Source organism: Diabrotica virgifera, chromosome 4 (genome assembly GCF_917563875.1).
Source record: "Diabrotica virgifera virgifera chromosome 4, PGI_DIABVI_V3a".
Classification (NCBI taxonomy): Eukaryota; Metazoa; Arthropoda; class Insecta; order Coleoptera; family Chrysomelidae; genus Diabrotica; species Diabrotica virgifera.
In genome coordinates, this window is record NC_065446.1 from 98,603,649 (window position 1) to 98,620,708 (window position 17,060).

The window sequence follows — 17,060 nt, forward strand, 5'->3', positions numbered from 1 at the left end:
ACAGCTCATTGTTTTGTTTTTTGGTTATTGGTTGTGATATTGCCTCAAGAGCAGATAAAGAATCTGATAGTATAACCGTGTCTCCAAAGTTCTGTTCAACCGCGTAAGTTAGAGCTCTTTCAATAGCATAAAGTTCGGCAGTAAAGATAGATGTAAATGTAGGTAGTCTAAAAGAATTACCACTTTTTATATTAGAATCATAATAAGCGCTACCTACACTATTACATGTTTTTGACCCATCTGTATAGATGTATTTATAATTAGAAAATTCAGACAAAATTATAGTGCGGTCACTGAAGGTGGATATGAGCTATTACCTCCGATTTCGTTGAACCTCCATCGATTTGCATGAAAATTGGTGAGTGGTTAGAGGATATCTCAAGGAACAAAGGTGATATGGTGCCAACTTGCGCTTTAACCCTGGGGGTGGATGCCACCCCTCCTCGAGGGTGAAAATTATTTTATTAAAAATAACCCAACAATTCGATAGAGGGACACATTATAAGCAAGATTTGTTATATAAATTTATTAAAATAAACCAAAACTTTTTGAGTTATTAAAGAGCAAAGATTTTAATTTTTCGTGAGAAATATGTATGTTTTTAACCGATTTTTCATAAATAACTCAAAAACTATAAGTTTTTGCAAAAAAATTATTATTATCAAAATTGTGGCTAATAAAGAATCAAATAAACTCCTTACTAGACAAACCTTCCAATGTTAACGAAAAGTGAGTTATAGGTATTTGAATGTATATTTCTTTCGTCGAGTACCCAAATCTAAGTATTCAAGCTTAGATACTGGGAAAATGGTGCAATTTATAACATAAACTTATTAAACATTTGTCAAAGTTCATAGAAATATCTATCAAATAAGCTCTCGAACAAGTTAATAGCATTAAAATTTATGCACCAAAAATGTTTCAAAATGTATCTTTTAAAAAATTTTCCAAAAATGTTATTGTTTTTTTTTGTAAATAACTCCGTTAATTTTTAAGATATAAGGTTCACCTAAAAACTAGTTAAAAGTTGATTCCAAGAGTTATTAAAATGCGTCAAAGTTAGTCTTTTAGACATCTTACTTTTTTAAAAATAAAGGGTTAAAAGGCTCCGATTACATGGTTCTCGCAACAAAATTGAAATATTAAACGTCTCTATATCGGTTATTCTTTACTCTAAGGAAATAGTAAAATGGATAAAGTATTTGGAACAGAAAAAACTAAAATTTAGTTATAAATAACTTTTTACGTATATTAAGTATTTTTGGAGTTATTATCAAAAGAAAATGAGAAGTACGATAATTTTAAAAATTCTGATTTTCTTAAATTATATCTTTTTTTTTTCAAAAATATGCATTCTAAACCGGTCAAAATTGTTGAAATCATTAACTATGTTAACCTAAAGAAATTCTTGTGAGGTTTACTACAAATTTTAATTTTTTGGAAATGGCGCATGTTTTATTTTTGACTTTTTCCTAAAAAAATCGAAAGGGTTCTCTTATTTTCATCATAACTTGCTTAATTTTGATGCTATTAACTTCTACTGGAGCTCATTTGATAGGTATTCCGAAGTACTTTGACAAGTGCTCAACAAGTATATTATATAAAATGCATCGTTTCCCGTTATGTAAGCTTGAATATTTAGATTTGAGTACTCGTCGAAAAAAATGTACATTCAATTACCCATAACTCATTTTCAAATAACATTAGTTTAGTTCTTTAAGTGGGGAGTATATTAAATTTTTTATTATCTTTAATTTTGGCAATAATAGCTTTTTTACAAAAGGTTATAGTTTTTGAGTAATACGTGAAAAACAGCTTTAAAACATGGATTTTTTTTAAGAAAAAATAAAATCTTTGATATTTAATAACTCAAAAAGTATTGATTTATGTTAATAACTTTAAATAACAAATTTTGCTTAGAAGTGCTTTTATTTTTAATAAAAAAAATTTTGAGTTTTACTTCATGTTAATTTTATTTAACTAGATGGTATACAGCCAACCTTCGGGTATTATCGCGTTTTATTTTTATTTTTTTAATAAACAATTACTTTCAAAATGCAATTCCATTCTTAATTTGATAATTATCTCAAATGTTTTTGTAATACATGATATTAATGAAATGGGTCTGTAAGAGTCAGGTAGACTTACGTATAAAGCCATGCTATGAAAAGCATGGCTTAAAACATACTTCCCTCTCCTACTATAAAATAAATTTACTAAAACACAAAATGGTAACCAACTTACCTTCAAATTTTTCATACAGTTGAAAATCTAGTTTTTCGGGAACAAATTTTGGTTTAGTAATTCTCGCTTCTAGATCTGTTCTACTTAAAGTAAAGGATGCTACTTTTTTTAACTTAACTTGTTCATCAGGTTCAGGCATGTCCAGAGGAACGGACATATTTCTTTTGTATTCTGGAATAGCTGAAACGAAAAATGGGGAATGAGAATGAGAAGTCACATAAATGATATTAATTTAATACAGGGTATGTTTGTGAAACAAGTAATTTTGTGAGTACGGTCCTGACAGTAATAATATACATCACGTTGTAAACCGCTGCGAAATTTATCAGTTTTTAAATGATAAAAACACAATTTAAAATTATTTTGTTAGTTCCTCCACATTGTTATAGTGGAAACACTATGTAAACCTCGCAAACCTGACGTGAGTACCAAAAACCACATCATATTATATTTATATTAATAATAATATAACCTATAAAATATCCAAAAAATATAAATAGGACCAGTTTTGGGCCAAGATCCACACCGGTTTTTGAACCGGCGACAGGGCCGGCCTTGCAACGTCTCCAAAATTAATCAAACATGACTTCGAATAACACCATGAACACTACTCAAACTTTATCTCACATCTCATATTCCAATGTTGCTAACACGTTTAAACAGCCAACAAAAGACGAAGCCATAGTTCTTTCTAGTATTGAAGGAACCAAAGTTCAAGAGTACATCATAGCCGTCGGTTCAATAGTTGGTCCACGTAACGTATCTTTCGCTTCCAGAATAGCCAACAATAGAATATGTATATATCTTTCCTCTAAAAATATGGTTGATTCATTGCTACATTCCCACAAATACGTCAATATAAAAGAAACTCAAGTCGAAATAAGAAGACTTATCACTCCAGCTCAAAGACTGATAATATCAAACGCTGGTCCTTCTGTTCCAACCACGTTAATTGAACAAGAACTACGTAAAATGGGTATAAACACCGTCTCTAAAATGACTTTTCTTAGGGTAGGAATGCCTGAAAGCGAATATAGCCATGTCTTGAGTTTTAGAAGGCAAACATTTATCACACCTTTAGAAAATATGTCCATTCCCGATTCTTTCATGATCTCTCATGATAATACCACTTACAGACTATACCTTTCTATAGAAGGCTTCAACTGTTCAAAATGCAAGACTATTGGTCACCAGGAAACAGAATGTCCTGACAACGCCAATACAATCACTTCTAATGCTACCACTTCTAATACAACCAATCTTGACTCAACCAATTCTAATCCACCCACTTCTAATACAACAAATCCTGACCCAAACAATTCTAACCCAACCTCTTCTAAAGCTCTTCCAGAAACCTCCCAAAACACACAATATATAACAAATCTACCTTATAACCAAACAGAACAAAAACTTTCTGACAAAGCCTTAATATCCACCTCTAACGATCACCCAGCATCTTCCCAAAACATATTAGATCAGATCCCATACGTACAGGTCTCTAATAACCAATTAGAATCTACCATAGAAACTGACGACATGTCAAGAGCTACAAATAATACAAATGAAAAAACACTTTAAAATCTCAACATCATCAACTTCCAACAAGATCAGCAATCTTACTCCATTAGAAATAACACAACCTAAAATTATTCCAAACGTCACAAAACATCTAAAAAGACTCATCTCATCGTCTCCAGAAATCAATGAAAATACCACACAGTCCGATTCCCATATCTTTACTTCTCCAGTAACAAGGAAATCAAAGAAAAAAACAAAAACGTCTAAAAGAAATTCTCGAGATGAACTTTTACTTTCCCAAGAGACAATTAAAGACAAAATCGCAAACAGATCACCACCATTTGTCCTTAACTTCGACGAAATATGTGACTTTCTCGAAAACACATTAAACGCAAAACATCCCGAAATAACCTCAAAAAACTATTCGAACGAAACAGCCGAATTAATTCAGATCCTTAATTTTGTTCACGTCTATACCCACAATTCAAAATTAAAAAATAATATAACTCGATTAAGAGAGAAACTAAGCCCCAATAATTTCTCTTCCACAGAAGAGACCGATGAAACACATTCTCAGTCAGAACTCGAAAATGTCTAACCCCTATATACTACAGTGGAATATCAATGGGTTCTATACCCATTTAGAACAATTAGAACTTCTAATAAATGAAACATGCCCTAAGATCTTATGTCTTCAAGAAACTCATTTTAAGCAATCCAATATTAATCTTCAAAACTACCAATGTTTTCCAAAAAACAGAATAGCACAACAGGCAAGTGGCGGAGTAGCCATCTTTGTAAGAACAGACCTAGAAGCTAAGCCAAAGAAGATCCTATAGAATCACAGACGATGAGCTCAAGACAATCCTCACCAAAAAAGTTTTATCAGTGTTAACATATTTAAAAGACATCAAATTGTATAACTCTATTTAATGTAATACTTTGTATTGTTATATCCACTAATAACCCTGCGCGGTTGATGTGGTTTTGTGTTTAAATAAAAAGAAATAAAAAAAAGGTAATTTTGTACGACGTGGAATACGAATTCCACATCATACATATTCATATTATATTCTGTACAAATATGGAAGTAAATACAGGGCATGTTCGTGAAATAAATAATTTCTGTATAATGTACGGCTTAAAATGCTATTACTACTATCGGTTTACAGCGTTCTTCGACGCCTTCCGACTCCTAACCGCCATTCTTCTCTATTTAACCATAGACCTGGAGGGATTTCTCTTTCCTCTAGTTCTTTTTCAATTCCCTCCCTCCAGCTTCTTCTCGGCCTTCCTCTTTCCTTCTCCCTTGTGGTGTCCAAGCCAAAATCTGTTTAGGGATCCTGTCATCTGGCATTCTCAGTACAAGGACGTACCATATTAGTTGTTTTGTTTTTATGTCATCAATTATTGTATGTGTGACTCACATCATTTCTCGTATTCTCTCATTTGGTATCCGATGTCTTCTTGAATTGCCTGCTGCTCCTCTCCAGAAGTCCATTTCTGTTACTAGTAACATTTTCTCTGTTCTTTATTTCAGTGGACAAACTTCACTGCCATAAGTGATTACACTTTAAAGTATGGTTATTGTTCGTATGTATGAGCTGTTTGTTCGCTTTACATATTATTTGGTCCCACAGAATGCCGTTCATCATGGATATGGCTTTTCTACCCTTTATGTTTCTGTCTTTTATAGCAGCATCGAGTGTTCCATCTTGAGTTATCTTCATGCCCAGGTACTTGTACTCATCACAGTGTTTAATTTCTACCCCATCGTCTAATGTAATAGACTGCTTTGTCTCTTCAATACACATGGCTTCAGTTTTCTTAATGTTGACTTCGAGACGTCTTTTATGATATCCTTCTATTAGCTTCCGCATCATGTAACTCAAGTCGTCATGATCCTGAGCAATCGGAATTTGGTCATCAGCGAAACATGAAAGTGTATAGTGTTGTCTCGTCATTGTGAGGGATTCCCATGCCATAACATTTTTTTTTCCACACATTTTCTTTTTTTTTGTACGGCTTGAAACATTTCATAAAAGCACCCATAAGAGTGACGCTACAAATTTTTGCATATATCACATAATTACAAATATTAATAATAGCAATGTGGTTTCAAGTGTTTAAGATCTTTTAATACCTGATCATTCAGGTATATTTGCTTATATTACAAATTTAAAAAAGGGGACTACATTTATAGACCAGGAAGGATCTGTTTTTAGGTGGATGTGAGAGGTAGCATCCGGATTTTTGCGGATAAAGTTAAGTGATAACTTCGCAAATAATAATTGACTTATGCTCCTTCTCAAATATGCCCGGAACATTAATAAAAAAAAATAAAATATTTAAAAATTTCAAAAAATTTCGTTTTTTTTTTTTCTATTTTCTTTGCTTACAACTTTAAAACGATTCATTTTGGAACGAAGTCGTATAAGAATAAAACAAAGACAATTAAATTTTATATCAGATACAATTAGTTAAAAATGTCTTAATTTAACACCCTTGCTGCAAAATAGGAATAAATATAAAATAAGGGGGCAAAACAAGCCTGTCCTTATTCAATGTTTTTCCATCACTTAGGTTACACTTGGAACCTTCCTAATTCGCATAGAAAATTTGTGTAATGTGCTAAAACCGTCCACCAAATTTCATTAAAATTGACTTACTAGATTTTGCATAATAATTTTGCAATCTAAACTTTTTTTAAAAAATTAAAATTTTTAAAATCTTGCACAACAAAAACTACAACATACAAAGATTTGTCAATTTTTACATATAAAGAAGCACTCCACCTATCTAATGCACTTTACAGAATTTAAATCGGATTATTTAAGCAGCCTCAGCAATGTTTTAAAGTTATAAACAATTTTTTGGCTTATAAACAAATTAGTGCTGTGTCCAGGAGGGGGTGCTACGGGCTCCTTTATTTAGATGGACTTACCCAAGTTTTTTATGTATTTTGACCCGTAGAACACGAATTTTTTGGGTAACAGTTGATACGGATGTCGATAAGATTGTTATAAACAAAGAACTTGAGGAATTACATAACATCGATTTTTCGCAAAATAAAACATTTTTTTGTATTTCTCGGGTAATTCTAAGTAAAAAATGTTCTTACAAGTTTTTTCGTAGGATGCATAGTATTCGAGATAAACGCGGTGGAACATTCAAAAAATCGAAAAATTGCAATTTTTGAACGAGAATAACATTTGACTAAAAAATAAAATAGCAATTCTGCTGACAGCATTTGAAAGTTTAAGTCAAATTATACCGGTTTTAATTATTTGCATTGCTAAAAATAAATTTTTTTATTATTAAACAAAGCTATTTGTTTATAAGTCAAAAAATTGTTTATAATTTTAAAACATTGCTGAGGCCCCTTAAATAATCCGATTTTAATTCTGTAAAGTGTATTAGATAGGTAGAGCACCTCTTTATATGTAAAAAAATTAGCCAACTTCTAAATGGTCTACTTTTTGTTCAGAAAGATTTTAAAAAATTTGAACTTTTTTAAAAACATTTATATTGCAAATTTATTATTCAAAATCTATTAGGTTGATTTTAATGAAATTTGGTAGATCATTTAAGTAAGCTATATGAATTTTCTAAGCGAATTACTAAGGTTCTCAGTGCCACCAAAGTGGTTAAGAAACATTGAATAACAACAGGCGTATTTTGCCCCCTTATTTTGTATTTATTGCTATATTGCAGAAGAGTTTCCTCTCCGACTTTCTCTACGATTTTATTTATCTACGACTTTGTTCCAAAACGAACCGTTTTAAAGTTATAAGCAAAGAAAGCAGAAAAAATCCAATCTAATTCAACCAACTTAACAGAATTGTTGAGATATTATCATCATTATTAGCGATTTTGAGTCCACTGCTGCACATAGGCCTCACGTAAATAATTCCATTGCCACCGATTTTCAGCACGCTGAATCCAGTTTTACCAAACTCGCTTGATCATTTACCAACTGATCAAATACGATTTGACCAGCAAATGATGGCAGACTTGAGCAAGTTGATCAAGTTGTTTACTTTGGATATCACTTAAATTGTAAAGCAGATTGTCACGGTGAAATTAGATCCAGAATTGAGCAGGTCAGAGCAGGGCCCCCGAGAGGGATGAGCGGGCCCCGGTAAAAAGAGGAGGGCGGGCCCCCGGCAAAAAGTGAAGAGCGAAAAAAATGTTTAATTTTTACAGAAATAAAATTGTTAATAATAAATAATAAGAAACATTTCAAATATAAATTTTATTAAATTTTGGTTATATTTATAATAGAGAAATTATTTATAATACAGGTAGTCCTGTCGCCAGGGGGGGTACAACGGCCTCGTTAATTCAGATGGACTTACCCAAATTTTTTTTATGTATTTTGACCCGTAGAACACGAATTTTTTGGGTAACAGTTGATCCGGATGTCGATAAGATTGTTATAGACCAAGAACTTGAGGAATCAAATAACAGCGATTTTTGGCAAAACAAAACAATATTTTGTATTTTTTGGGTCATTTTAAGCAAAAAATATTTCTACAAGTTTTTTAGTAGGATGCACAGTTTTCGAGATAAACGCGGTTGAACTTTCAAAAAATCGAAAAACTGCAATTTTTAAACCCGAATAACTTTTGATTAAAAAATAAAATAGCAATTCTGCTTAGCGCCTTTGAAAGTTCAAGTCAAATTATGTCGGTTTTGATTATTTGCATTGCTAAAAATTTATTGTGTTATTGCTAAACAAAGCTACAAACAACTAGTGCGTGAGTGATGTTTCTATGATTTCTCATTTAAAATCGAACGAGTAGGTAGAATAGGTACTAGTGCAATCAAGACTATTTCTACGTTACATGCGTTAAAACGCATGTAAAAGCACGGGAAACCCTACGTGTTTATAGCTTTGTTAAACAATAAAAAAATAAATTTTTACCAATGCAAATAATCAAAACCGATATAATTTGACTTAAACTTTCAAATGCGGTAAGCAGACTTGCTATTTTATTTTTTAATCAAAAGTTATTCGGGTTCAAAAATTGCAATTTTTCGATTTTTTTAAAGTTCAACCGCGTTTATCTCGAAAACTGTGCATCCTACGAAAAAACTTGTAGAAATATTTTTTACTTAAAATGGCCCAAAAAATACAAAATATTGTTTTGTTTTGCCAAAAATCGCTGTTATTTGATTCCTCAAGTTCTTGGTCTATAACAATCTTATCGACATCCGGATCAACTGTTACCCAAAAAATTCGTGTTCTACGGGTCAAAATACATAAAAAAAACTTGAGTAAGTCCATCTGAATTAACGAGGCCGTTGTACCCCCCCTGGCGACAGGACTAAGGTGCTTTTCGAGTTTTCTGATTGCCAAAAATGTCTCTAATTTTCGAAAAATCGCATGATTTTGCCAAATCATTCTCAATTCACAAAGTTGATAGGCATCTAACCGATCTTGTTTCATCATTACCTCATAGTATTTTTTATGCGAAAAAGAAAACTAAAGGATCTTTCTGCTTCTGCGACTGTCACTGGTAATGTGCAAAATATTATTAACGCAATAACGATTCAAATTTGAGATGTTTAATTTTATTAAGCAAATCTATTGGAGAAAGTTGAGATTGACCAATATTATCCTTGTATATCGCTTTCAAATGAAAAATTTCATCTATAAATTCTTTACTGATGTCTTCTTTATAAAACTCGCGCTCTCGCGCAATACATCTCGCGCAATATCAATTTTTTTCTTAATATTGTCATCGTCATCTCGGAATATCCATAAAATGTTAAATAGCGAATGAATTTTATTTTCCGCATTAAATATTCTGGTTAAATTGCTTATTATATGACAATATTAAATATTTCCCAGCTAAATATTGAGTCGGGCTCAAAACTGTCAGTCGCATCACTACTAGGCCCAGGCAAATCATCAAAAAATCTCGCAGGCTTTTTGCGCCGTTTTTCTTTATTTGATGTAAATTCTGGATTTGTTCCATAATTGCTGGTAACTAATTTAGAATCTTCAACATAGATTCTTCTGATTTTTTGTAAATCTTCTAGAAGCCCTGATATATTTTTAGTCACCATATCCCTACCATAGTTTTATCTTACTGCACTGTAGTATTTGACTCCTGTGATTTATTGTTGTTAAAATTTTAAACCAAATCGATTAAAGGTCATAATATTAAATATAGCCGAGTATTAATTAAACGCATTATGGACATAAAGTGAAGAGCAAAAAAACGGGAAAAATTATGTCTTTGGTCTGGTCGACGCCGAGCCCCTTACATAGCCGGGCCCCGGTAAAATGTACTGGCTGTACCCCCACTCTCGGCGGCCCTGGCGTAAGAGTCCCCTTTATAAAAATGTTCAAGGTGTTATGTAACAGAGACCTAAAATAGGCATTGTGGATCCGCCTACTTCGCTGCTATGTGTTCGTCTTACTTTGTGATGTTGAGTCTTGTGAATAAAAGTGATCTACTAACTTGCCTTGAGGCTTTCGAAATGTGGTGCTATTAAAGAATTTTAAAAGTTTCTTGGGCGGAGAAGACTCGACACTCCACATAATAATAGCATGTCTCAGGAAGGCTACTGAGATTATAAAAAAAATCAAGAAGAGAAAGCTGGAGTAGGTACTTCGGACATGTAATGACAGGTCCCAAATATAGGTTGCTATAAAATATTATGCAAGGGAAAATAGCAGGCGAACGCAGTCCAGGGCGAATAAGACCTTCATGGTTGAAGAACTTACGAGATTGGTATGGTATTGATGTACCATGTACTATGTACTATGTAGAGTGGCAGTGAATAAAATTAAGATACCTATCTATGATGTTAACAAACGTTCTGAAAGCACAAATGGTACATGAAGAAGAATAATGTTAATTTCAATGTAGAGGTTTAGCAAATACTTTTACCTGTGCTGAGTAACGGTTGAATACCATATTCCTAACACTTAAAACAATATGATGTAGGGGGGCCGAGCCCCTTACATCGCCGGGACCCGGTAAAATGTACTGGCTGTACCCCCACTCTCGGCGGCCCTGGCGTAAGAGTCCCCTTTATAAAAATGTTCAAGGTGTTATGTAACAGAGACCTAAAATAGGCATTGTGGATCCGCCTACTTCGCTGCTATGTGTTCGTCTTACTTTGTGATGTTGAGTCTTGTGAATAAAAGTGATCTACTAACTTGCCTTGAGGCTTTCGAAATGTGGTGCTATTAAAGAATTTTAAAAGTTTCTTGGGCGGAGAAGTCTCGACACTCCACATAATAATAGCATGTCTCAGGAAGGCTACTGAGATTATAAAAAAAATCAAGAAGAGAAAGCTGGAGTAGGTACTTCGGACATGTAATGACAGGTCCCAAATATAGGTTGCTATAAAATATTATGCAAGGGAAAATAGCAGGCGAACGCAGTCCAGGGCGAATAAGACCTTCATGGTTGAAGAACTTACGAGATTGGTATGGTATTGATGTACCATGTACTATGTACTATGTAGAGTGGCAGTGAATAAAATTAAGATACCTATCTATGATGTTAACAAACGTTCTGAAAGCACAAATGGTACATGAAGAAGAATAATGTTAATTTCAATGTAGAGGTTTAGCAAATACTTTTACCTGTGCTGAGTAACGGTTGAATACCATATTCCTAACACTTAAAACAATATGATGTAGGGGGGCCGAGCCCCTTACATCGCCGGGACCCGGTAAAATGTACTGGCTGTACCCCCACTCTCGGCGGCCCTGGCGTAAGAGTCCCCTTTATAAAAATGTTCAAGGTGTTATGTAACAGAGACCTAAAATAGGCATTGTGGATCCGCCTACTTCGCTGCTATGTGTTCGTCTTACTTTGTGATGTTGAGTCTTGTGAATAAAAGTGATCTACTAACTTGCCTTGAGGCTTTCGAAATGTGGTGCTATTAAAGAATTTTAAAAGTTTCTTGGGCGGAGAAGACTCGACACTCCACATAATAATAGCATGTCTCAGGAAGGCTACTGAGATTATAAAAAAAATCAAGAAGAGAAAGCTGGAGTAGGTACTTCGGACATGTAATGACAGGTCCCAAATATAGGTTGCTATAAAATATTATGCAAGGGAAAATAGCAGGCGAACGCAGTCCAGGGCGAATAAGACCTTCATGGTTGAAGAACTTACGAGATTGGTATGGTATTGATGTACCATGTACTATGTACTATGTAGAGTGGCAGTGAATAAAATTAAGATACCTATCTATGATGTTAACAAACGTTCTGAAAGCACAAATGGTACATGAAGAAGAATAATGTTAATTTCAATGTAGAGGTTTAGCAAATACTTTTACCTGTGCTGAGTAACGGTTGAATACCATATTCCTAACACTTAAAACAATATGATGTAGGGGGGCCGAGCCCCTTACATCGCCGGGACCCGGTAAAATGTACTGGCTGTACCCCCACTCTCGGCGGCCCTGGCGTAAGAGTCCCCTTTATAAAAATGTTCAAGGTGTTATGTAACAGAGACCTAAAATAGGCATTGTGGATCCGCCTACTTCGCTGCTATGTGTTCGTCTTACTTTGTGATGTTGAGTCTTGTGAATAAAAGTGATCTACTAACTTGCCTTGAGGCTTTCGAAATGTGGTGCTATTAAAGAATTTTAAAAGTTTCTTGGGCGGAGAAGACTCGACACTCCACATAATAATAGCATGTCTCAGGAAGGCTACTGAGATTATAAAAAAAAATCAAGAAGAGAAAGCTGGAGTAGGTACTTCGGACATGTAATGACAGGTCCCAAATATAGGTTGCTATAAAATATTATGCAAGGGAAAATAGCAGGCGAACGCAGTCCAGGGCGAATAAGACCTTCATGGTTGAAGAACTTACGAGGTTGGTATGGTATTGATGTACCATGTACTATGTACTATGTAGAGTGGCAGTGAATAAAATTAAGATACCTATCTATGATGTTAACAAACGTTCTGAAAGCACAAATGGTACATGAAGAAGAATAATGTTAATTTCAATGTAGAGGTTTAGCAAATACTTTTACCTGTGCTGAGTAACGGTTGAATACCATATTCCTAACACTTAAAACAATATGATGTAGGGGGGCCGAGCCCCTTACATCGCCGGGACCCGGTAAAATGTACTGGCTGTACCCCCACTCTCGGCGGCCCTGGCGTAAGAGTCCCCTTTATAAAAATGTTCAAGGTGTTATGTAACAGAGACCTAAAATAGGCATTGTGGATCCGCCTACTTCGCTGCTATGTGTTCGTCTTACTTTGTGATGTTGAGTCTTGTGAATAAAAGTGATCTACTAACTTGCCTTGAGGCTTTCGAAATGTGGTGCTATTGAAGAATTTTAAAAGTTTCTTGGGAGGAGAAGACTCGACACTCCACATAATAATAGCATGTCTCAGGAAGGCTACTGAGATTATAAAAAAAAATCAAGAAGAGAAAGCTAGAGTAGGTACTTCGGACATGTAATGACATGTCCCAAATATAGGTTGCTTTAAAATATTATGCAAGGGAAAATAGCAGGCGAACGCATTCCAGGGCGAATAAGACCTTCATGGTTGAAGAACTTACGAGATTGGTATGGTATTGATACAAGCATGCTATGTAGAGTGGCAGTGAATAAAATTAAGATACCTATCTATGATGTTAACAAACGTTCTGAAAGCACAAATGGTACATGAAGAAGAATAATCTTAATTTCAATGTAGAGGTTTAGCAAATACTTTTACCTGTGCTGAGTAACGGTTGAATACCATATTCCTAACACTTAAAACAATAATCAACATAACGATTGAAAAAACCTTTTATATATTATGTATTTTTGATCAAATTTCACCAGACACCACTAGAATAGATTGAAAAACAACAAATATAACTATTTTATGGTTAGTTTGTAACCAGTGTGCAACGCAATGACTATTTTTAGTGTAATAATTATTTAGGAAACCGGAATATTGTTGATGACTGTAATTCAATCTACCAAAGTGCATTAATTACAAATGCTAATTAACTTAGTTTATAGAGTGTTTTGTTTTACACATCACGTTTATGACGATGATTTTTAAGGTCAATCTATTATAGATAATCAATGTAAAGTATATTTGGACAGTTTCACATCGTCCTCACTTTTTATATTTTTTCGGCTTTATTGAACAGAGATCCACAAATTTGAAACTGTATCCACCTTTATCCACTTAGGAATAACAATAGGGAAAACCGGAAAAGAGAGAACAGAGAAAAAAATTCTGAAAGGCAAAAAACATATGGAATAAATAGAGATCTGCTGAGAAGTAAGACTCTAATGCCCCGTTGCACCAACAGATCTTAAGCTTAAGTCGAGAATATCATAAGAATTAATATAATATAATTATAATATATTACAATAATGCCTGGTTGCACCAACAGATCTTAAGCTCCAGCTTAGCTAAGCTCTACTTATATATAGGGCCTCTTTGAGTATCACTTACGTTGCACCATAATTTTAGATTCTTACCTTATTATCAATTATATCTATTATTATATTATGGTATTCTTATTGTAATATATTTTAGTTATATTATATCAATTCTTATGATATTCTCGACTTAAGCTTAAGATCTGTTGGTGCAACCGGGCATAAGAATAACATAATATAATAATAGATATAATTGATAATAAGGTAAAAATCTAAAATTATGGTGCAACATAAGTGATACTCAAGGAGGCCCTATCTATAAGTAGAGCTTAGCTAAGCTGGAGCTTAAGATCTGTTGGTGCAACCAGGCATTAGTAAAAGAACAACATATATTTAAGAAGGGCTTTCATTAATCTAAGAAGAACAAAGATAAACTTACATAATACCTTAACCCGGGAGCAGTCGCGAGTTAGATTTTATCTCACAATACGAATTTAAATACGAATTTAAAACAAATTTATATTTTATAATATTTGTATTTACTTGTTATGGTAAAAATATCTATTTATAACAATTTTAATGCTAATTGGTTCTCACCAAAGCCATAAATTCCACAAAACGAATAAGAAGAAAAAAAAAATAAAAAAAAAATCTACACATTACTACAATCTTCCTCGAGGCACTTACGGGTGGAAAGATATCTTGCAAAATTTTTCTTCAAGCTATCGCGAAAAAGGATAAAATGTTAGATTTTTTCTAACGGCGTGATTGCTCCCGGGTTAATATAATAAGACCCGTTGTTACATACGGGATGGAAACAAGGACGATTAACAAGAAAGAGCAAGATAGCCTTCTGAAATTTAAAAGAAAACTAATAAGAACGATACTGGGTCACAACGTAACAAGAGAGGGAGAAATAAGAATGAAAATAAATTCTAGAATTAAAGAAGAATTAAAGGGAGAAAATACAGGCAGATACCTACATAAAAACTCTTCGCTTAGAATGGATAGGATAGATACAGAGATGTCCACACTCCGATATGTTGAGAAGTATAACCAACTGGACACCACTATAGCCCAGGTATAGAAGAAGATGGCTGGATGATATAGAAGATATAAGAACGATGAATGTTAAAGGCTGGAAAGTTTAGTACAAGAACAGGAAGAAATGGAAAAGAGGAAGAAATAGAAAAAACTTCCACTTCGGAAATCTGTATCAAAATATACAGGTAGTTACATAGTTAATAACAGGTAAAGGTTGATTCAGTGGAATGGTACGATTTCACAACGCTGCTGACGATAAAGTAGAGGAGCTGCGGGCTTGCAACGTACACGCTGAGAATCTAGAGAGTGGGAAATTTAGCTATCATTGATGCGTGGTGTTGTAAACAACGCGCATTTGCTGTGAAAGCTTGTTACAAAAATGGTGAAAGTTTTGTGCGTATACAACGAGCATTTCATTTACACTACCATTTGCCGCCCCGTTCACAAGACCAAGTTACAAGACTTGCGTTAGGAACTTTAACCCTGCTTTCCCGTTCGAGTCAAGTACACAAATGTACTGTTCGAGTCAATATGACCCAACCATGGTGTACGCTCCTTAATCGAAATAAAATAAGCTATAATGGTGATAAATAAAACTTTATTAACAAGAAATTATGGTTAATTAAACAAAAATTATGTTGTTAATGTAAATTAAACCTTATTAACAAAAATAAAAGGCATTTTTTCTTTCAAAAAAGCCTAGTAACAAATATCTACAAAAATTTAATTTAGTTTACAACTGGGACAGTAATAAAAAGGATGGATTTTCCAAATATGTTTGTAATATATACAACATAAAATTAGTCTTGTTATCGATTTTAGGCCAAGTTTACAGCGTGTTTGTTTAGCAGGTGGAGTTAGATTGTTCATAGAAGGTTCATTAGGATTTCCATCTTGTCTACTTTTTCCTGCTCGTGTCCTTTTTACCAGTTCGTGAGAGCCTTTAGTTATTGATATATATTTTCTGGAAATGATGACTGGTTTCATTAGTTTTTCCCAATTCCTCAAGAAAAAATCCGCCGTTTTCCCAATTTATTGGCATTCCATTGGATATTTATTGATACCCATAACACGAACCCGTTGTAGGCAGAAATGTCCAGCAGAGCAGAAAAAACAATCATTGGCCAGCGATTTATCTCTTCTCACATGTATACATGCCAATAAGCTAATCTAGAGTATACACTGCTCCCTTATTGGAATTGTAATCTAAAATAATTTGGGGCTTTTTCATTTGATGAAAGTGATGCATGATGCATCGATTCATGGTGCAAAGTACTGATAAAAACAACATTTCTATTATTTTTAGGAATATTGTCAACAACAGTGGTATCTTGCATGAAGCAAAAAAGACGAGCTATGAACTTCTTTATTCGCGATTTTTGCTAAAAGCTCCGGTTTATTTTACTTATAATCCCCGGCATTGTATCTACTTTGTTTTAGAAGAAATTGTCCTAAATTTTACGATGTCAAAAAGGTATTACACGTAATATTGTGGCCTTCCAAATCACTACTCAAGTCACACATCATACGCATTGCTGTATAGATCTGCAATTTTAGAGCATAATAAGTTTTTCTGTTCATAATTACAAAAAAATCCAAACTTTTGTGCCATGTTTCGCTGGCTTGCTTGGAATATACCATTTGAAGGGAGAGCGGCCTCTAAAGTCAACTAGTTGCTTATCGACGGTAACATTTTCATCAGAGTAAAAAATTTTGGTACATTTTCTACCTGTTTCATAAATTTCACATATTGCAGCAAGTTTATCAAAACGTCTCCTATCCTGATCCTGTCTAGTAGTTTTGTTATCAAAACGTATTACTTGCAAACTTTTTGTAAATATATCAAGTGACATTGTTGATTGAAATATACTACG

The 17,060-nt window shown here is 33.7% G+C and overlaps 1 protein-coding gene across 4 annotated transcripts in view; it reads right to left on the reverse strand.

Moving 5' to 3' along the window:
* The window catches only part of LOC114326309 (formin-2), a 151,737-nt gene that overhangs the window by 117,398 nt on the left and 17,279 nt on the right, over window positions 1–17,060 (reverse strand). For 3 of the 4 annotated variants that reach the window (XM_028274627.2, XM_028274626.2, XM_028274628.2), the window contains one exon: window positions 2,245–2,424. In XM_028274627.2, coding sequence (XP_028130428.1) covers window positions 2,245–2,424 — 180 coding nt within the window. Of the gene's footprint in view, window positions 1–2,244; window positions 2,425–13,477; window positions 13,623–17,060 lie in introns of those variants that run through there. The other variant, XM_028274630.2, reaches the window with a different exon arrangement.